Source organism: Temnothorax nylanderi, unplaced genomic scaffold (assembly GCF_030848795.1).
Source record: "Temnothorax nylanderi isolate EJ_2023f unplaced genomic scaffold, tnyl_v1.0 TNYL_tig0025_pilon, whole genome shotgun sequence".
Classification (NCBI taxonomy): Eukaryota; Metazoa; Arthropoda; class Insecta; order Hymenoptera; family Formicidae; genus Temnothorax; species Temnothorax nylanderi.
In genome coordinates, this window is record NW_027249087.1 from 1796917 (window position 1) to 1820103 (window position 23187).

The window sequence follows — 23187 nt, forward strand, 5'->3', positions numbered from 1 at the left end:
TATTCAATATTCAGAACCTTGATATGGCAATTACGCGGTGTATAAGATCATATAGGATATATCAAACATACCAACGTAGGAATGGCTACAGAAAAATAAAGCCGCAATAAAAAATAAAACAGTATATAAAAGCAGAGATATAAAAGCAATTTTTCATATTATCACGGTTTTAACTGCTTGACCTTTACGATTCTCTTTAGAAGTCAATATTTTAACCGTAAGATGACCGATTCGTCCCAATATGAAGAGAAGAAAAAAGGGAAACGGACACAAATATTTCGTTTCGCTCAATTGGGTGATAAAACAGAGTCGCGTATTCTGCGCGAAACGCAATCTCATTCGTACAACCTTTCACATTTTTCTCTAATGATACCCCAATCCGGATTATCTCGACCTTCGGCTTTGATCCCGTTCAAGAATATCACGGAATGATCGTGTGTACTTCTTTTTTTAAATCTCCCCAATCATTAGAATGGTCAATGTATCGGACATTATGCTCTTTACGACATCCGGCCCAGCTGTATCTGTTATGTGCCGACTACGGTCACGCAAGTGATATATCTAGATGCTTTTGCAAGGCCTTTTTAAGGTCCGTGTAGGGGATGCACAATTTTCAAATTTATTTCAGTGAACAAATAGATAAGACGCTTAGCAAAAAATGTATTTCGTTCTGAATTAATTTGCCCTCGGTATTGAGAAGATGGAATATATAAAATACATTTGTACATTATGACGTTTTTATTAAAATGCTTTTATGATATTCTCGTTCAGTTATTATCGACAATGATTGCCGGAAGAGAGTCCTTCCAGCGATATCATTTTCTACGTGCGTCGTTGTCTCGAGAAGACACTTAATCGTCAACAATAACAAAAGAAATAAAAAAAAAACAACTTGACAAGCATCATGAGACAGCAATCAGAGTTTTAATTACTTGATTACTTGCGTCTTATCACAAACTATCAACTTCGCTCTCTTCTCAGAAACGCTCCTGTTTTTATCCGTTGTTATTCGCCAGTGACTTTATGCTAACGAACTTTTTGCCGATATGAGGAAGCAACCGTGGCAGTAGTTCTAGGATCAAGTATGCGATTCGTGGTTTTTGTCGCGTGCAGGCCAAGGAAACTAATCCCATTTAAATTGATTTACTATAAATTATAATCGCCTTCCTCATTAACATTCGTCGCATGACGTCTCGATTCGCTGTAATCGTAGTATTACAGTCGTACATGCCTCAGGATATTTTTTCTCTTCATTCTTTTTTTTTTACAAATACTGGAATAATTAGTCAATTAATTTTAGATGCTCAGCAAGAATTACAAAGGTAAAAGTTATTCATTTCTTTAACGCTCTTGGAAATTTCATGTTTCGAATTACACACTATGTAAAAATAATTACAAGCTTGTAGTATGTGCATGTCGGCACAATATCGTGTTTATTCAATGTTTACGTAAAATGCACAAAACTTTTTTAAATTTCTCACGGAATGAGAGAAAAGAAAGGTTTATAGAATAGCAAATCCAAATAAATGAGTTTTCTTTAAAATATAACGCAAATAAAATTAGATTAAATATATAGTTATTGAAATATTATTTACTGCACACATAAAAACTTTGAGGACATATATGGAGCTCAGAAGAAATCCAACAGCGGCTTATTACGCAAGAAGTATAACTGGAACTTTTGTAAGGCAAAGTCAATAGAAGACATTTTGTGTATACACAAATTATAATTTTATTAATCTAAATAAAAAATTTTCAAAGAAATTAAATATTTGTATATTTGTTTATTCCATTTCTTTTATCTCTGCAGTAAAATATTAAAAGAATTATTTTTTGCGAATAAATATTAATATTATGTGCGTAAAGACCAGAAATTACTACCTTTTTACGTAACAATTTTTTAACTCTCTAAGGCTTTTAACTCTCTAAGATAATTAATTTCTTCTCGTAATTATATTATCATTTGTAATTACATCATTCTTTGTAATACATCATTCAAACAGCCATAGATCTTAATTTCAAGATTTTAGACTTTTAAGTTTTTTAGAGAATCTTAGACTTGACATCTCTATAAATCTCTATAGCCAGATTTAAAGGTCTTTAAATTCTGTATTGCTCAAATATGGGAATATCGATTGCGGGGATTTCCGTTACGTGCTGGCGCCGTCCTTACGATGTCACTGTTGTTAATGATTGCGCACCAAAAAAGTATGACGTAATGGCCGCTTATTTTCAGAGTAGCTCTTCCATATATTATCTCATGGTTCTGATTGCCTCACGATTACGTTGTATATAACACGTCATGAGGATGACGCGAGGACAGTCATGGTGTCGATTTGAGAAGTATGCGTTTACGTGTCGAGAGAGTGGGCCAGTATCTTACTGGTAATGGACCACGAGCAGGGTCGGTTGCATTATATTTATATCCTTGGACTTTAAACCTAATCATCAATCATTATATGTACATATTGTAGGTAATATTATTTTAGAGTGTATCTAAATTTCTCTCCAGTCTTTTATGTAATTGGTATGCCTTACATGAGTGCTCAATCATATTATTAGTATAGAATCGAGCAATTTTCTTACAACATAAAAATCAGAAAAGACGCGATTATAAGGTATGTGTTAATAATAAATATTGCATCGAGATCGTGTTTGTGCTATATTATTCTATTGTATGCAATTTCTTTTTTCTTTTTTTACACATTGACGTTCTCTTTCTTCAGTTTCCTACACATATTCCGATAATCTGATAGTCTTAACTGGTTTCTGCTGTTTCAACGAAAACAAGGTGTCACGAACAAAAAGCAAACGTGTTGGTCTACCACTCTCGGGCCCGATCAAGATTAGAATCGAACAATTTATAACCATTTTATTCCGTCTGGCGAGGAAATCACCTTTTTCGATCGGCAGGGTCTGAAGCCGGCCCTGGCCGTGGGTGAAAGTGATCTCAAAATCGTCGAAGTGACCAGAGCCGGACCAGCCCCTTCGCGTCGTGTCCGGCAATGTGTGTTCGCACCGGTTATGCCTCCATGAATAATATTTGCCCCATCGTTTTGCAATGGCCGCGTACGAGACACACGATGATACGGTGTATGTATGTACCGGGCAACTGCGGTTTTGTAACCCTGACTGCATTCCGAGGAAAGGAATTGTCTCAATCAAATTGAACGTAAAGCCACACAAATTGCAAACCTTTTCGCAATGGAAATACACACGTAACTGAAAATATACACGCGTTCCTTTTTCACCGCGTGAACGCACAATCTCGTAAATCTGCTGTTAATTCAGTAGTAGAAACCATGAAGCGGAAGATCCAAAGCTTTTAAGGTCAAAGTAATCTACAATCTAGGTGCTAAAAAGTAAACTATGAAGATGCTAAGTAAGTATGATATCCTCGTTGGCGTAATGTGTTAATCCGTTAATTTGACTGCCATATGAACTCGGCGGGATACGGGATTGTTCTGCAGAATTTTTTAATATGAAAACGGCAGCTTGTGCAATCGCACGATATTGCGCAAAACGATTGGCTCTGTTTGCAGTTTCCGGCTGGTTTCTTATAGCATGTGAGTTTCTTAATCCTAAACAACATTTTTCACAAGATATAAGTCATTCAACGTCACGGTCAACTATCACCATCCAGCGCCATAAACGCCTACTTCGTTTGCGTAAAAACCTTGCCGATCAAATCGTCCTTGCCTTGTTTGACTACAATTGACACCAATTTCTTCATGTTCGGCAAAAATTGAAATGTTATTATTTTCTGTAAATATTTGTTATTTTTAAATAATAATTGATTTAATAACATTTTAATTTGTACGTAATTTTTAATAAATATTTTATATAACTTAAGATGTCGAACTTCTTTCAAGTTGCATGATTATTCACTATTTAGCATCAACAGACGACAATGACTTGCTATCTTCTAACAAGATTGCATCGAGAGATTGTCTCGCTATGGCAATGATTCGAGAAGTTTTCGACGCACTCTTCCTTTTAGATCATTCAACCTTGAAATGAAAAACCAACGCTAAACAAACATGCATCACGGAGCTCACCTCGATCGTCGGGGTGTTGTCGTCACAACTTCGTCAAACTTCGTCAAGCAGAAGTGACGGAACTCGCCTATTTGCTCGCGCGGGAATTTCCCTCATATCGTTATGCGAAATAACAGTAAGGACGTGAGATTATTTCCTAGTCGTTCATGATAAATAGATCTTGCGAATTAGCATGAAATTGAGTACTAATAGAAAAAAAATTCCCAGTTATCTCAGATTCAATAGAGTTTGAATTATATGTTTATAATTTAATTTATTTGGCCTCGAAAGATTTGTATCTCGGTTTGTATAATCTCGCAATTAGTTATATTCTTTAAATCGTACATACGTCGATTGTTAATTTCATTTTTTTAAACATTATATTTGAAAATTAATTAATACAATCCGAGCCGAAACTCATTTGCATACAAGGTACAAGAATCGATGAGTCGGACTTGGCTTAGGACACTAGTAGACAAATGAAAAAAACCAACCGATCTTGACCGTGTGAGTAAAGGCACGTCTCTTTTTCTGCGACCTTCGATCTTTCGTCGTTGGATTCAGTCCGAGCCTTCGTGACTTTTCGAGTGAGTACAATGCCCTGATGAAATTGCCGACCTTGAGACTGCCGTATAATCAACGGAACAGAAATATCGTATTTCATATGGAAAGCCTATCAATATGAGAAAGCATAATCGTGTGAAAGGAATTAGAAAGCTGAAATGGGTTTTTTGTTCAGTAACAAAATTTTATAATTATCAGACCGCGTTTCGCTAAGGAAGAGAAGACTGTACAGGAATCTACAAAAAAATTGGCACGCATTGGAAGACATTCTCTTAATGTTTTTGGGTCAACGTTGATGCGCGCTCACTACATTAATGACAAAGCTACAAAATTAATCTAACTCTGTAGTTCTATAGCAGTGGTAGATGGCTGTGGATGTTCTGCTAAATGTAGTTGAATGACTCGGTTACCTCATTTCATAGGAAACGTCTATAGTAGTGATCGTACGATATCATCGTAGTCATACAGGAAGGAAATACTGGTAAAGCATGCTCCTTTAAGTGGTTCACTTGTAGAAAACAGTGTAGAAAGCATCCGATATCGCGATCTCAGAGACTTGCTACTCGCTTTCTTGTGTTAAATTTAAAAAAGCTTATTCAGTACAATGCAATACAGCATAATACAAAATACAATTATATTGCATGTATTAATTAAATTTGAATATCTATTTTTAAAGTTTCAACAAACAAATATTTAGAGGAACATAAATTTCAAGTATTTTCATAAAACGCAAAATAGAGAGAGAGAATATAAAATGATTGCAAAATAAATATGTTCATTTACAATTGCCTTCTGTTTCAAATCTTATAATAACGCATTTCCGACGCATAAGAAATAAACCAGTCACTATATAATTAAAAGTTTATATCCTTGATCTTATTTCTATCTGAATGGCCGTCACACAAATAATTCTATTATTAACATAGAATAGATTGTTGTTCACACATTCTGTATTATTCTCATTTTATATAATCTTACATATGCAATGGCTTAATTCGACTTGCGACCTTCTTGCTTGTACTAACTTTCGTTACGAAGATTGATGTAATTTAGCTGATGTAAGTGTGTTAATAACTTCCGCCATACGAGAAAATAGCGTGATTTTCTATAATAATAGAGCCATGACCCATCATAATCTAAGTTTGAACTTGATATTCACATCATTTTTTCACTTTCTCGTGCCAAGTATAGATATACTGGGGCATCTGAACAAATCGCTAATGCACACAAACGTTTTTCTGAAATAATCAGAAAATAATCTTAATGTTTTTTTTCTTTTTTTAAGGAATAAACTCGCCGTCGATTATTTCTTATCCACGAGGTACTATTTCATACCACGATTAATTGCTAGCGTTGAGTGACTAGTTCACCGATTTACTCGTCTAGAATTTACTTCACGAAACTTTCAATTTTCCCCCGCTCATAATGCATTTTTTTTGTAAATCAGCTTTAATGATTAAAAACAAAATATCTCGGAGATCTTGTGCGCGGAATGCTGTTTATCGTACGAAACGGCACCGGTTATTCCGACTTTCGTCGAAGCGGAAGCAGATAGAATGAATTGAACGGAATATGATGTCAAGTGCTACATATTCGTGTGACCTATAAAAAGAAATGAAGAGACGGATGACACCACGCGGTTTCTTCACGCGACGCAACGCGGGCAAGCACGCGATGCGCTAATGGGATATGCGCTGCCTTGCCTGCAATCACCAATCTGTATATCATAGCTCCATTTAATGACATGGCCCCGGCGCGCATTGCAGGACGAGAGTATTAGAAAGTTGATAGCCGCAACGGCCACGCGGATCTATGAATGTGGCATAGTAATGTCAATGCGCCCCGTTACGGTGCATGACGATAATAGATAAATGATTTGCGAAGTGCTCACGACGGTGCATTGAACGATTTATCATAGTTCTTCAATCAGAAACTTATTCACCTTTCGTCTTCGTATAGTACAGTACGCTCGAAAGGCCCGTGCAATCCCGGCACTTTACCTCGCGCGGTGTTTCGGCGATGAGTATTATATTTATGCCTCTTTGATCACACGGTGTAATGAGCAAATGGATAGCCGTACAAAGATTTCGCAGGCGATATTGCCCATTTGATCTATTAAAAAACCATTAATGGCACGCAACCGGTTATTCTTCTCTTTCTATTTCTTTTTTTACTTATTTTTTCCTCGATTAATCTAACTATCGCTTGAGCGAAATGATTGCATAATTTACAATATCCGAATAGAGACCTGGGTAGGTTAATTCAGACTGGCTTTATTCAGGTTTAGTAGATATCACGCGACCTCATTATTAACTCCGACCAAATAAGATTTTAAACGAGAATAATCTATCCTGGTGGCAGAGAAAATCGCCTATTATGAAAAAAATCAAAAGAAGATTTTGGAAATAGTAATAAATTTTGAGTTACGTAAGAGCGTGCATATCTCGTGATGCAAAGCGCGAGTGAAAATTATGCTACACATGTCCGTTCATGCTACGCACAGCGAAAATAAGACGAGCAGAAACTCGTCTCTCTTGCGGAACCTAACGGGATCGCGGAATGAAGGATGTATACCAGACACAGGATGAGAACGTTCGGAAGAGGCGTTATAAAAGGAACAGCATGGAAAGAGCATAGAATGCAATTTTCTTCCTTTCACTTCAAGATTTAAAAAAAATGTTTTGACAACTTTAAAATTATATTTATAAGGTTCAAAATACATTCAAAATAGATTCATAATATGTCCAAAGATAAGCAATTAAAATTGTACACAAAAATGTACAGAGATCTTGATTGTAAGAAAGCTTTTTCTACTTGTTAGCTTTAGAAATTTCAACGCCGGATAGAATATTGCTGGAGAGTTTAATGCTGGATGGCGCTGCGTTTTATGCTTCCTTTATTTTTCTTCCATATTTTAAATGAAATTAAAGGAGGACTTTTAGTAACAGATATTCCTGCATGTTAATGATGTAAAATGTATATGTGTGTTTTGTATATGCTATTATATATATATATATATATATATATATATATATATATATATGTAAATTATTATTATATAGTGTTATATACACTTTCTTAAGAAATTTCCTAAATTACAATATACATAGAAAATTCCGTTTCTATGGTTTCTTAAAATAACAAGTTTTTACAAAAGCATGTTAAGCTAAACTAATGGGCGACAGTAAAGCTAATCGAAGTGATGCGTATATAACTGTGCTGTGCAACCTGTCCTCTATCACTCGTTCCTCGTTCCACTGACCCACTGCACTTCGGCCTCTGTTATGTTGTACATGGTATTTAACTTAGTGCACAAGTATATACAGGATATTTCACTGCTATCAGCTTTCTTATAGAATTATTTGACGATAATGTACATTGATTTTTTTCGTAGAAGAAAGAATTAATAAGAATTTTACCTAAAATTTTATATGACAAAAGATTGTCAATATCTTGGTCATTACAACTTTCATCATCAGTTAAAGGCAATTTTTAATAGATCTTAATCGATTTGTTATTAATTATACTGTATTATTAATCTTTTGACTCACATAAATTCAGTATAGATATTACCGTTACAGAACTCATGTTTGTTAAAGGGCAAATATTAATGTTGATTTGTTGTCTTAAAATACCCGTGTACCCATTATCCAGCATCATTTTCTGGTGTTTAAAGCATTAAAATATTTAAAGTTATTTTTAAAAGTTAAAAATTTATATTTATAAGATACAAGCAGGATGTATGCGGAATAACGAACATGTATTCTGATGTCCAACGTTTAGCCGATCTAATAACGGTGTTTTATTAATTTATAATCGTGTAATTACTATACTCTTGACGAAATACTGAAATTTAATTAGCAATACTATGGACACGCCTTGACAAACTACGAAGTTAAAATTGTAAATTGCAATGATTAGAATCATGCTTCTAGGAGTTCAATCTTGCTGTTATTTGATATTATTTGCCATTAAGATTTCTGAAAAAATGTGAAAGGTATTCATTATCTAGTAATAGAGATATATCATCACTTTTCATGTTTTACGAAAGTAAAAGTAATATAGTAAAATTAAAATGTTAAATATATTCAAAGTTCCAGGAAATGTTGCCACATATATTATCTACACATCTCTTTTTATCAATCTACAAGAGGAGAAAATGTCTAATTAAATTTTTATGAAGAAAAAGTAAAAGTGAATTAAAGGATCTAAATATTTTCATTGAAATAAGCAGCAATAATTGAAAGACATTGCGTACCCTTTCAGTACTATTTTGAAATTTCCAGTGATTGCATATAGCCTACAATGTAGAGCAATCGTAAGTCAGAATAAGATCTAATATGATAAGAGATGTTTCAAACTTTCTCCGAACTTATATCAATTTTTTAGAAAATTTAAGGCGCATTTGTTAAAAATATATATATAATTTACAAAATCTTTTATATTGCGTTACTCATTTTATAATTAAAGACATGTTAACAAAGACATTCTAACAACTTTATTGAGTTGAAAGAAAAAACCTGGACTCTGAAATAAACACTCGTTATAAGATTCATCGTAAACGTTCGAACGTCAGAAACAGATTAATCAATATCTAGAATATGACGTGATAATAATAAAAAGTTTAATGAGATTACGTGCAAAAAAACGAGACACTTAATCAGACACTTTTCATTCGCGCGGCTTCACAAGGATTGAACGTGGAACATGGCAAGAGCTATCGCGACCCTAATCGCCTGCGCGCTATACAGCACGAATCACCGCGAATCTAACGATCAGCAAACTAACTCTCTCTCTCTCTGGTTTAGTTTGTCAAGATAACAAGAATATTTCGACTATGTAACGAGAATTGGCTGGTCGACCTTGTACGCAACTTTAATTATGCATGCTCTTTAAATGGTGAGAGTTGCGGTTTGATACGCGGCGACTCTCACTTTGATACCTGTTATTCGTGAACGATAATCGTTGATACAAGGTGATCGCATTGCTTTTCATCAGAAGGAAGAAAACATATTGTTTCAACACGGAAGCGCGCATTAATAAATTGACATTAAAACTTATTGTCTTTCGTGCTAAAATATTCAATATCAAAAAATTAAAAAAAAAAGAAATTATATAAATTAATGTTTTTTTTAACTTTTTAAAAATTCTATTATTCGAAAGTTTATAGTTAAATGCAATTAATATATAATTTTTATAACAATTTGTGTTCTCATTTTATATACATGTATAATATTAAAAGTAATTGAAATTTAATTTATATTCAAAATATCAGTGGACAGGAAAATAGCTGTATAATCGATTTTCAACAAAAATTTGTGAATAAATTGTCTGTTGTTATAGTAAATCAACTGTTAGCGGCATATAATTTTAATATACTTTATGAAAATGAGAAGTAACAAATGAATTTAAATAAATTCAAATATCTTCAAAGCACCCGGTATATACTTCAATGATTCTCACCGTGAAGAAACTGTTTGTCACATACCTACACCGTATTCCTCTGACGATCAACGTGACTTGCGCATTCAAGCGATACATTATTAGCAGAATACCTCATAAAGATCAATTAACGCTAAATCGACTACCTTTTCAGATAATAACTAATTAAGGAAAGTGTCGAGTGAACAATGGCAATTTACTACTCATGCTGTAATATTGTTCCGGTCTGGTTGCCAGTACGAGTCCGCAAGCATCTAATAACGTATTATCATTAGACGCGGTAGAAAATTGCAGCCAAGAATCGCGGTTTAGAACGGATTAATCGGATTACGCAAGAATAAACCTTGTCGTTGCTCAACATTTACGTTTCAAGATTAAGTTCAAATAATTAATACTTCAAATGCATTAAATGAGCATTATATAAAGATAGAAATAGAAAAGATGTAGAAATTCCCGAGCGCAATAAGGTTCCGCTTTAAATGTAAAACTTATTACAGCATTTTTTTTTAATTGAATAAAAGTTACTCACCATGCCTAAGCTTTCCCTTCCTGGAGATTAGCAGGGATAGCGGCTTCGGCACCTTTTCGGTACAAATATTGTCACTGTCGTCATCATTTCTCACACCGAAAAGGGCGTTTCTGCCGACTTTCATGTACTGCCTGCCGATCGCCTTCGGGGACCTCGTCCCGAACAGAGATGCAATGAACCTCATCTTCGTTGTACGATTTGACTTACGTTGTAAAGGAAAACAATCTCCTTTTGTTGGTCGATAAAACAATCGATTTCACTCAATTGTAACGCTAATAAGACACCAACTGATCCGAATCAATCACATTACTTTAGCCGTGAACTATACGTTTCTTATAAATAATGTTTGTCGAGCAAGTTCTTTGTTTCGATCGCACTTTTATTCGGACTGGAGTGCTCGATAGTCTTCGAACGGTCAATTACCGACGAACTGATGGACGAGACCGTCCGATCATCAGCCGAATGAAAGTGGAATAAAAGAAGATTAGATAATCCGCTAGACACTGACTAACCAACTATATGTTTTAATTGGCAACTGTAAGCACGTGTTGACCTAGAATGAGTGTTGCGTATGCGGGAGATCATCATCAGCATCGTTATCATCATCATCATCATAATCATTATCATCTACCGTCACTGCACTGGGCATTGTTCTCGCGGTGAGCGCGCATCTGCGTCATCATTATCGTCGTCGTTATCATCAGGCTACTGCCTGAACTGCCTCGTCCTCGTGTCCTCCGCCGCCGTCGCCGTCGTGTCGATAGCGGTTTCGACAGGTACCACCACACCACGTGTTCCTTACGTTCGTATTACGCACTGCACTTTCACACCTGGTCCAGGTAAGACGCACGTTCCCCCAGCTTCACTTTCACTCCTCGCAGTCCCGCCGTTGGACACTCATTCTTGGGTTTTGCCTGAAATGCAAAACGAAATCGAAATTAAGAAGGCAAAGAAAAAGGCGAAAAAGAAGACTGGTCGGACCGATCGCGAAGGAAAAGTACGACGAGGAGCAAGTCAGCGTCGCGTCTTGCAACTTTTCGATGACTCGTCGGACACGCATTACGTAAATGTGAAGTATGCATTTATGCAAAAATTATTTTCGGCGCAACGCATGTGTCAATATTATAGTTACTCGGTCAAAGCTACAGGAAAATTAATATTTTTGCTCAAGCAATATTATTATTATAACTTTTAACTATAGCCTTTTTTGCGAATAGTGACGTAAAAATCAATACTCCATATAGTTATGCGACAAGATTGGAATTATTTCTTTAAACTATGTGTAAAACCATTATTTATATATTTTAAACTTTGTCCTAAATGTTTGTTGTGTTTTATATTCTATCCAGCATACTGTTTTATATTTTATATTTATTATATTATATCTTATATTTTATGTTTTAAAAATATTATTTTTTAACATATATTTTTCGATAAATTTTATAAATTTTAATAATGTCAAAGTGCAAACTATAATTTCAAGCATTTATTACACGACAATGAGATACAATGGTGTCAATATGAAGTAAATATTCTGCAAATGAATATTAATTGACAAGAAAAAGAATTTATTCTGCTTGCGTTCTATATGTATTGCAAAAAAGTCGACCGACAATAACAAAGATTGTAGAATGAGACAAACACCGCGGAAATATATACAAATAAGTGGAATCGTACAGAAGAGAGAGGAGCAGAATGATTATTTTCATAACAGTTTGAAATGTATATTTAATGTACAGACGGCGTTATTAATGCCTTCATAACTGAAAATAGTCGCGTCCGAATCAAATAATAGGTGGACACATCGCGTCTAACTATTTGTGCATATCATTGTTGGTTCTTGAAGAAATCGTTATCTTTCGGTTTCGGGAGCAGTCAGTTTGGCAACTAAGGAGTATGCGGAAGGAAGGTTAAACTATGAAGGATCGTTCTAAGATATAAGGAGAGAAAAGAAATACAAGGACATATTAATTATTTCAATTTAAATAATTATTGTGCGATAAATCCATAAATATAATTACATATGAGAAGGCATTAATAACGCCGTCTGTACATTTGATATACAATCAATCTGAACGCAACTGTTTAACTATTCACATTTGAACTACATTAACTATCCTAAAAAATTATCCTTTCCGCTCCAAGCGGAATATTAATAATCTACATACATGACAATTCTCTGACGATATTACGATACAGTTGTAAATGTTGTACTTAGGAAATACTATATAAATTGGAAATATGAAACAATCTTACATAATTATTGTATCATAATACATCTACATTTGCCAAATCATAGTAATCTAAATTTTATTAAAGCTTTCTACAAAAGAGCTATTATTTAATTCATTTATGTAAGATCTTTAATATATTCTCTAATATATCTCTTAATATATCCTATAAGAAAAGAAATAAATAACGAATTTTTTGCGAGAGATTTAATTTTAGATAGATAGAATTTAAAATTTAATTAAAAAATTACATAAAATCTATATAATGAAATTTAACAAAAGTAGTCCTTAAATTCACCGCATAGGCTGCGTGAATATTATTGATAAATTTATTGAAACACTATATGAGACACTAGATAGAAAACGATTTATTTCTTAAAACCATAATATCGGATAGTAAACGATATACTTCAGTTTAAGATTATAATGTTTAATTATTCTGCGACACATAAATGCCACGTTACATTGAATCATATCTGCTGAAAGAGTCAATTAAGCAATTATATTGCTGATGCACGCAATTGTCGTAAATGCCATCGTTTTATTCATTATGATTGTTTTATTTAGAAAAACACATCCATAATCGACCGATTGCCGCAATCATAGTAATCAGAACAGATTAAAAGAACTACGTCAATATTGCAAAAAAATTTTTGCAATAACAAGTTAATTGTAATATTTAAATACATATTTTTGCAAATACGTAATATCTCGGGAATATCTAGAAATATGCACTATATACGTCATATAGAATAACTTCTTTTCGTTATTTTGCTCTTTAATATGTTGCATAACTTAACTTTTAACAGATTCGAGTCAATCATTAAATTATTAATCGTTCCAAGGAAATTCGTCTGATGTTTCGTCAAAACCAGATTTATTGCACGGTATCGAAAAAAATATCTTTTTGCAAATTTATGTGACCTAGGATCATTATTATGTAATTTGAATAGGTGAATCGTTAATGAGAACATAAAAAAATGTAAAATATTCCACCGCGTTCGTTCTTGTACGATTTCAGACAAACCAGCGAGAATAGATTTAAAAAAAAACGCTGGAAAGAAACGTTGAATATAAATTTATCTTTTAACAGCATATGTTGCAAATACAAAAAGTTTAAGAATTGAAGTTTTCGTAAGAATAAACGGAAACGAAAGTACATTCAGTACATTACGGTGCTCATCGATAATTTAATATCTAAAAATATTTATATTACACTTTTTAGATTTCAATATTTTATACTTTTTTATTGCTTTTCGCTTGTTTTATCATTTATATTTGCTATATTTTTTTTCAAGCAAGGAAACAAGCTAGTATAACGATTATTTTGAAAGAGAAAGCTAGAATAATATGTGGAAATCCGGCTATATCGCCTACTCATTCTTTTTTTCTCTCTATTGGGCGAAAAAAAGACAGATTATTTTTTAATTTATTTATTTTATAATTTCGATATTCTAAATAAAATTAATATTAACTTCTTTTCTATCAACTTTGCAAGTTAGAATGTCGAAAAAAAATCACAGGCGTGACCATATTATGAAATAAAGATATGTTCCTTGAGGGTATAATTAAAACGTCATTAGCTTTAAAAATCGACAACCTGATTTCGCGCACTACTTTCTCTGTACAGATTCTTAAGCTAATATTAAATTTGTTTTTTCTCAGGAAAAAAAACGAATTTAATATTTGCTTAAGAAAAATTTGATTGAATGTTCTTCCTTACTACAGGCTCCTAATTTTTAATTATATAGATTGATTTGACTACGAAAATGTAAACGTAAGACGTGAAGAAAGAATTCTCAGAGAAACAAAGGCATTCGTTTAAAACTGTCGAAACGACAGACGTATACGTAAATTCATTAGCGCATACGTCTTAAATTTCTTCGACAAGTGATTCTTACAGTAAATATGATGACGCAGGTGTAACCGTCATCGTAAATAAGAAGAACTGAAGAAGCTTCCAAGAATGGGCAGTGATTTCTCAAAATGCACCAAGACAGCAGATGTTGACATTAGCAAATATTTCTTTATTAACTTGACATTGAAATAGTTTATTTCTTTCTCGCCGTTATCTTTCACAAAATGAGCCATATGTTATAATGATGTTATCAGATGACATTTTTGATATAAAACGAGTGAACGTTACAAAGACGCCTAAATTACAACGTCGTTTGCTAAACTCGATAAATTAAGGGAGAGTTACGTTGAATTGCTTCAAGGCCTCCAAAGGTGGTTAATGGTCACGTCTGCTGTAAACGCGAATTGCGCTGGAGCGTTTCGGCGGCGGCGTTCGCATAAATCTGCCGTTTTTTCTCTCTTTCTCTTTAGGATCGTATATACGTGCGCGCACCTTACGCGCGGAAAATGATATACGCGCGAGCGCAACTTAACCGCGGGGACTTTCTGTCTCGGTGTCTGCAAGGGCGATCGAGAACGGGATTTTCGCGCCACTGTCTCTTATTGCTTAATGCGCTCTTACAAAAACCTGCGCATTATTCAGCTGCAGTCTTGCCGCTTTCGCAGTTCAGCGAAAACATTGCCAGTAATGGTCCGGTAAGTTTCGATTGTATCTATGTTGCTTTACCTCTATATTATACCGTAATTTTTATTTCTACTACAATCGGCATTGTGTCGCGAGTAAAGATGAATATGGAGAATACAGGACAATGTAACTTCCACTTGAAGAATTCGCTATTATAAATAAATACTGGACAGAAAGAGACGCGCTCCAACAATTTTACACGAATCATACAAGAAAGAGGCGGGATTCGTTCCGTTAAATTCAAACACGATGCGCTTCTTTTTTTCATTACTGCTTAACATACCGTCACGTCTGTCACGTGTAACCGACAATTGCATGGCAAAACAGCGATACTCTGCGGCGACAGGCGTTTTGCGGTTTGTAAGTAGCTGATTAAGCCTTACGTTTCCGCCTAGAACGTAATTACGTGCCGGCGTATGTGCTAGTGTTAATTGTCGATCTCGTTATCAATTGTACCTGATATTCAACATTGAACTCTACCATCGATGTGACTTTCGATCAAGGAGCAAGGAACAAGATAGTATCTCATTAAGTGTTACACAGGAGAATGTTTAGCATCTATTTCTAGAAAGTGAAACGAGCGGAATTTCTAGTGTTAGCAAAAGGTTCATTGAACGTTTGGGGAACGCCCATGGCGTGCGAACTCCCAATCTTCCGTGAGCTTTCCACCGGGTTAAGGTTCCAACCTTCGTAGATTAGATTTATCGAACGTGTAATAGCGGTATGTGAGCGGTTCGAACGGGGACGTGTTATTACGAAAGCTTCGTTTTCACGCAGATTTTTTATATGTATCGAACGTGCACTCAATATATCTGCGACTAAGCGACTATTATAATTTTCTTACTTCCGTTACACACCGCTTCTGCCACATTGATCTTTCGCAACCGGGATAAAAATTTCTTCTTCCTTTTATACCTACCGGTAGCAGTGCCGTTCTCCTTTCCCACCTTTCTTTTCCTTTCTCTTTGTCGGACTTATTTCCAATCTTTTCATTATCAGTAAATAATGGTAATGACCTCAAACACGACGACAATGATCGTTCCGACTGTGTGATAGCGAGAAGGAAGTCTGATAGCTGCCTTTCCACTCGCGAATGCAGGCAGGGATATAGAAACATGCATGACACACGCTTCCGTCTGTTATTGCGCGCGGACGTTAAAACTAGATCAAGCTTTCACGATCTCCCGGAGGCATTACCGAAAGAAGTGAAACCACCCGTGGGGTGATGCGTATAGATGCCACGATCACCGCTCTGTTACGCCAAACTTGCTCGACCGAGCATGTAACGAAACAATCGATGGCAGTCCGACATATCGTAAGACTTTCGCCAGAAGATCGAGGAAACGCAATCTGACATCCGTAAATTATTATTGTTGCTTTATAGCAAACGTCCTTGCCCGGTTTAAAACAGTTACGTAACAACGCTTGTCGTTACGCGCTGCCTTCGTATATATCTTCGACCTCTTGGCATTTCAAGAACTCTCCTTATAGTACAAAATTTCACTCTTATAATACTTTATCTTTTATAAATAGTTTTATCTATATATTTAATATTTTTCTTTGATTTATTCTCGATTTTCCAGCTTAATCCATAAATTTATGTAAAATTTATTTGCGGCATGCAGTTAACAGTCATAATTCATCTTTATCATTAATTACTTACCTCAGAAGAGCAATAGATTAATTAACGATACATCCTCGTGACATTAAATATTTTCCACACATTAATACATACGTAATTTTTTTACGAATATAATTGGACGAGACTACGCGGACTAAATTATAGCATATAGATAAGCAATTAAAATATATTTTTACATATTTTGTATCGTTTTTACACATCTTGTATCGCTCTGCGTTTTTTGTGTTCTTTTTTCATAAGAAAAAATTTCTTTTGCGTCATAAATTGCTCATTTATATATATTTATAGAAACATTAATATAAGTTTATGAATATTAATAATGCAAAGATTATGCTTCGATATCACACGGTTAGCCTGCGAGATCTTGCCCATTTTAATATCTTTACATTTTGTATCCATAAAACTATGAGATAAAATATATCAGAAAAATCTCAGTTTTATACTAGGCAGAAAATTGTAATTTAAAAAAAACTTTGCAAAGAAATTACTTTACAATAAATAAAATCAAAATGTATTGAAATTAAATTCGTGATTTTTTAATTCACGTTATCTATTGCTTCGACTTTCCAGACAATAATATAAACCTTTGTCTTTTAGTAATTTAATCGTAATTGAATTATTTCCTGATTATATATAATTAAGGTTCGATTTAATTAGATCATTATTTTATGAATAATATTACCGAGCATTTAATTGCGGTCGATAATGCCGCTTTAGAAGAACGGATAAATGTTCTTTGTCTTATCAATTATCAACGTATCAATTAGGAGCTTAATGAGGGTTACTATTCAAATTGCTATTCAGCATAATGCATAATGCCTTTTTAGAAGTTTAATAAACAAAGATTCCATAAATTGGTGTTTTTATTAAATTTTTAATGTGCTAATGTTAGTTTGAAATATAACTGTTTTAAACATACTTATTTGCTTTAGACATATATATTAATATATTTCGTCAACAACAATCTTTTTGTTGCGTATTATCCGAAATTTTTAACGAACATGTAAAAGTTCTATCAAAGCCATATCTTTTTCCAAGGCTAATAAGATTTACTTATGTCACTTACTCTTTTTGGCATATCTAAAGCTAATCACACGGTAAAAACACCAGCATGAGTATGAGTATATCTATTGACGTTACGTACTTCGTAAAGACGTCACTATACTTCGAAGAAGTTAAAAGAACATAGCGTCTCGTTTTCTCAGAAAATATATTTCTTTGTTCGTAAAAATTTTTAAAAATTAACGAAAACACTTCATGTATATTAACGTATCCATTTTACGCATCTTTTACCGCATATTCTTATTAAGGTATTGATAATCGCCCGACACGTTTTTTTAATTTACGCTGTATATTATACGCGTAATGAAAATTGGCGTAGGCGGGAATGGATTTGTTGCGAAAAATTAAGTAAAAATTACACAGTAATCCGACACATGTGCGCGTAAGCTTTGCCTCGCCGACGTTGAATTACTTTCTCGAGGTTTCTTCGAATTTCGAAATGATCCATACCGACCGTATTATCTTAAGCAATATTCTTGAAAAGAGTGACGGCCACTGAAGAGGGACTTTCCAATTCTTGTATTACGGCGTGAAAAACACCTGCGATAATTAAATGTCAGTAATCCCTGCTCGCGCCGCGTCGGCCGAAACGTCGCGTGTCGAATTGCGAATGCAGCAAGTCACTGAAACTGCAGATACCCTTTTATCGGATGCACTTTTGCTATTTTAAACGTGTTAATCAATGAATTGCTCGACTATATGATAACAATTATATCAACAAACAAGATTCGCCGCCGAATAACTTGCCGGGAGATTCACCGGATTCCTAAAGTTACGCTCGTTCGCCGCGCAGATAATGACATAGCGAAACGACACGTATGAGCAATGCGAGGTAAAGAGGAAAATAACGATTACTCGTTCCGCATTGCCGAACAGTCCGACGAAGAAGAGTACTTTAACCGTTTTCGCGTTACCGCAAAATATAGCGATATCGGATTCAACGGACTCGAATGTTTCAAAATGTCTAACAAATTCAAATTCAAAAATAATACGCGCGTCCGAATTACTCGCGCGCGATCGTGATATGAATTGGAAATACCGTGCTAGATTTAAAAAAAGTTTTCTCTGATCAGCGGAGGACGTTTAGGAATTTACAGTCAATTTTTGGTGAATATTACAGCTCTCGGAACTTTTGATACTAAATTTTCACAACTCAATCAATATACTATGTTTCTTAACATTTCTGAAGGAGAGAGACTCAACAGCAACAATACATGATAAAAATTTTATCTATACTCATAATTTTGGCAGTATCTCCTCGATAATATGTTTTCTTATGATACTTAGTATATCATTAAACTGCAAATAAGTGCAAATTCTAACAAGAAAATGAAATGAGAATATCTTTAATATATTAAGGCGCGCATGCAGGCGACAGAAATATCATTAAAAAGATAGTTTAGTGAAAAACTGTCTTGCATAAATATTTATATATCGTTAAAAGAATCATTACACAACAATTTTAATTAATAAGTGAGTGGTAAAGGTAAAAAATTCCATTCTCCACGTTAAAATATGCACCATCAATAATTCGGATGCGTAGATTAGATTGTACTTAAAAAGAAATACAATGTATTCTCGCAAAAAATCCTACATATATTCGGAATTCCTTAGTTAATATCAAGTTTTTAACTAATAAAATGTAACGACTTGCAAATTTACAAATTATATCCATGAACAAGCATAATATATTCTCTAGAAGAGCTCGATGCTGTAGGTAAGAGGTAAATCGAAAGATCGTATATTTTAGAATTTAGATTTTAGAGAAAATTCCTAAAAGGTCCATCTTCTTCTGTCTAAATGACGTGATATATATTGATGTAGATGAAACACTGATAACCCGATAACCTGAAAACTATCAATAACCTGAAAACTGTCGACGAAGTTTCTATTCTCCAAGGACTTGTTTCCGCGACGCTTCTATAAGTGGTACACGAGAAATCGGTCAGTGTCTAAGCCGCAGGAGCTGTTAACGTTAAGTAATACGCTTAATTTAAATATCATGTTAATAATTAATCTTCTTAACGGACGATAAATCATACATCGCGAGGAAGATTTCTCGATACATTATGCGTAATTGTTATGGCTAATTTGTCCGCTGCGGGCGTAAGTATGTCGAGTTATATGTATCCAGGTCACATCATTGAGATTTTATTGCGTTACATAAAATTACACATATTTTACGTATCTCCAATTATAATCCGAGGATTAGATAACCTTGTTTAAAGAAGGCAATAAATGCATAATGACTTTGTGCATATATAAAACTTCATTTTCTTATGTGTTCTTTAAATAAATTCTTTATCATCTTACTTTCTCTACAGAGAAAGAGAGAGAGAGAGATTTTACTTTCAAAACTTTTTTACAGATGCTAGATTTTTATCTTAGATTTTTTTATTGATACACGTTTCTTAATATCTATTGAATTAAATTAATTCCTCTTTAAGACTGATAAAATTTATAAATTTTATAATTTCAATAAATGCTCAAAGAAAAGCCTCATTAATTGTGAGGTTTTGTGAAATTCTCTAAAACGCAAGATACAAATCAATATAAGTTAACCGATATTGCAATATATAATTGTATATAAATGTAGATATATAATTAGTCAGATTGGCACAGACGGATAACACTCATCGGAAAGGAGATAACCCCGCGAAAGAAGATACTCTTCGCAAATAAACTCATTACGCGATAATTACTGCTTTATCGCAATCTTTAGAGTTTTTAAGATATTATTTAACAAAATTAGTTAAAAAATGAAGATTTATTAATTTCTTACTTCTATTTCTCTCTTTTATTTTTCCCGGTAATTTGAAAAAATTATTAGCAGTTTTATTTTTCAATCTTTTCAGTAGCACATCCAAAAGAGAGACATTCAACGTCGTAACATAAAAAAATCGATTTCAACTTCTCCTTTGTTGCAAATGCAATATATTAACCTTTTATTTCCTTTTGTTGCACTTATTGCCTAGGTCACTTCGATCTCGCTGTGGATTTTCCAATGCGTGCAATACGGCATTACCCGACCGTGTTCTTGGGCCACATTCTTCGTCGCTTTCAGATGACAAATTATTCATATTTACTTACATAATACCAGCCCGATCGTCGTCCTCGCTGTTTTCGTCCTCGATGTCGTCGTCGTTGTTGGATGTTCCTCGAGTGCACGCACAACCGGGTTCATTAACTGACCAGTAAAATCCTTCTTTATGTAACTCACGGGGCTCTCCGAGAAGGGGAGTGGGAAGAACGGCGAAAGAAATAGCCAGACAGATTTCTCTATCTTGCTATCAAATTTGACTTATTCGTCTTGACCTCCATGCAAAATTCCGTTATATATCCTGTCGATCTTTCCAAAAGCCTGACGTTCAACTAAGGATAACTGGAATCCGCCGAATATCGAAATCGACATAGGATTTCGTAACTGCCTCCGTCTTTCTCGACACGGCGACTTTGCCAGATCGGAGGATGTCAAAAAGTCCAAGATCGATTGATCAGAGCATTTGTCGATTTATCCGAAGGTGATCCGTAAACAGTCGAAAATTCGCGGTAATCATAATGATTCGTTAAGTTCACTTTCCGTAGACAGTCACAAGATTCGTGGCAGTTATTTTTTCTTTCTCATTGATGAAAATGAGGCGTTTCTGCGGTGGCCAGCATCGATCACAGTATAGATCGCAATAGCACTCGGCGCGCGAAGATCACTCGTTGGGTCTTCGCGAATAAATCCTGGCGGGCGGTCGCAAGTCCCCTTTTTAATTCGCTACTCGTCAATATAGACAAGAGAGAGAGAAGAAGAAGAGGAGACAGAGAAAGAATAGCGGATTATCTGACCGAGGAAGAGAATGGGGAGGATAGAGAGAGAGAGAGAGAGAGAGAGAGAGGACGAAGAAAAAGATGAGAAATAGATGAAGGAAGGAGAGGAAGAGACGAGAGATCGAGAATAAAGACAAAACCCGACGTGACGTTTGGTTGTACGCGCGCGGTCCACGATCTGTCGAATAGCGAGCGAGGAGATAGTGCGATGTAGTGCCACCGCTAGGAGAGACCACCAGGTGCCCACCGAGTGCCCATCGAGAGTCGGTGGTAGGGAAACGCGTCGGAACTCGGATAGCGAACGTGTGTGTGAATCGCCGCCGCCGGTTCCGCCGATTTCGCGAAGAAACGTCGATGCATTTAAAAAAAAACGCGTTTCGAGATTTTTTGTGCCGAGATAGCTCAAAACAATTCGTAATAACACCGTGATATTGAATTACGACAATTTTCCGCATATTGCTCCGCCTCCGATAACATTGAAGCTTAAATTCAATTTCTGAAATTATAATCAATGTAATGGTTCACTGGTTCGTGCATTAAGATTAATTTTAATTGCAAGATAATTGTCTCGTTGTGATATAAACGTGTCATTCCTATAATCATTTTCACTTGATTATATTGGCGAACAAACATGGCTGAAAGATAACATTGAAAAGTGCACATCGAAGTGCACATTTTTAAAATTATTTTTAAAATTATTCGAAGCATGGTCCACTAGTTTATACAGGTTTCTATCATTCAGGATTAATTTAAACTAGGAAATAACCGTCTTATTAATTAGGGCAATATTATTCCTATATAATCATTTTTATGAGACTAGATTGGTGAACGCTTTTTCACAAAATAATTAATTTATATGCCACTTATTATTAATGTAAAATAAAATAAAAATTGATCAACATCTTTTTTTAATTTGACATATTTTTATTTAATAAATATTTGTGTCTATAAATATTTCACGTGAAATGATTTCCGATTGCCGTGCTCAGAGCTGAGCCTACAATGCTAAGAGCGCGCCGATTTCCTCTGTACCGTGCGTGCTGCTATGCATACCCCACTGATCGCTGCTTCTCTTACCATTTCGTCTCTAGCGATAGATCCCGCGCTATTTCCTACTTACGTGAGTATCACGCTGCATGCGATACTTTCACAGCGTGAACGAATCGCAGGTATCATCTCTATTTCAACTCCTCGCCTCTTGCTGCTCCAGCCCTACACGAAATCGGTCATTAAAATCAATTCCTTGTCGCAATGTGATCGTACAGATGTGATCGTGATGCTGCAAGCGCCCGCAAGAAAAGCGGAAATAAAACACGCTTCGT

The 23187-nt window shown here is 34.8% G+C and overlaps 1 protein-coding gene across 1 annotated transcript in view; it reads right to left on the reverse strand.

Moving 5' to 3' along the window:
• Dsb (debris buster) overlaps window positions 1-22081 on the reverse strand; it is a 37030-nt gene extending 14949 nt beyond the window's left edge. Inside the window, exons 1-2 of the mRNA XM_071701458.1 lie at window positions 21140-22081; window positions 10573-11486 (exon numbers count right to left, since the gene is read on the reverse strand). Coding sequence (XP_071557559.1) covers window positions 10573-10756 — 184 coding nt within the window. The 5' untranslated portion in view covers window positions 10757-11486; window positions 21140-22081. The remainder of the gene's footprint in view (window positions 1-10572; window positions 11487-21139) is intronic.
• Between the last annotated feature and the right edge of the window lie 1106 nt (window positions 22082-23187).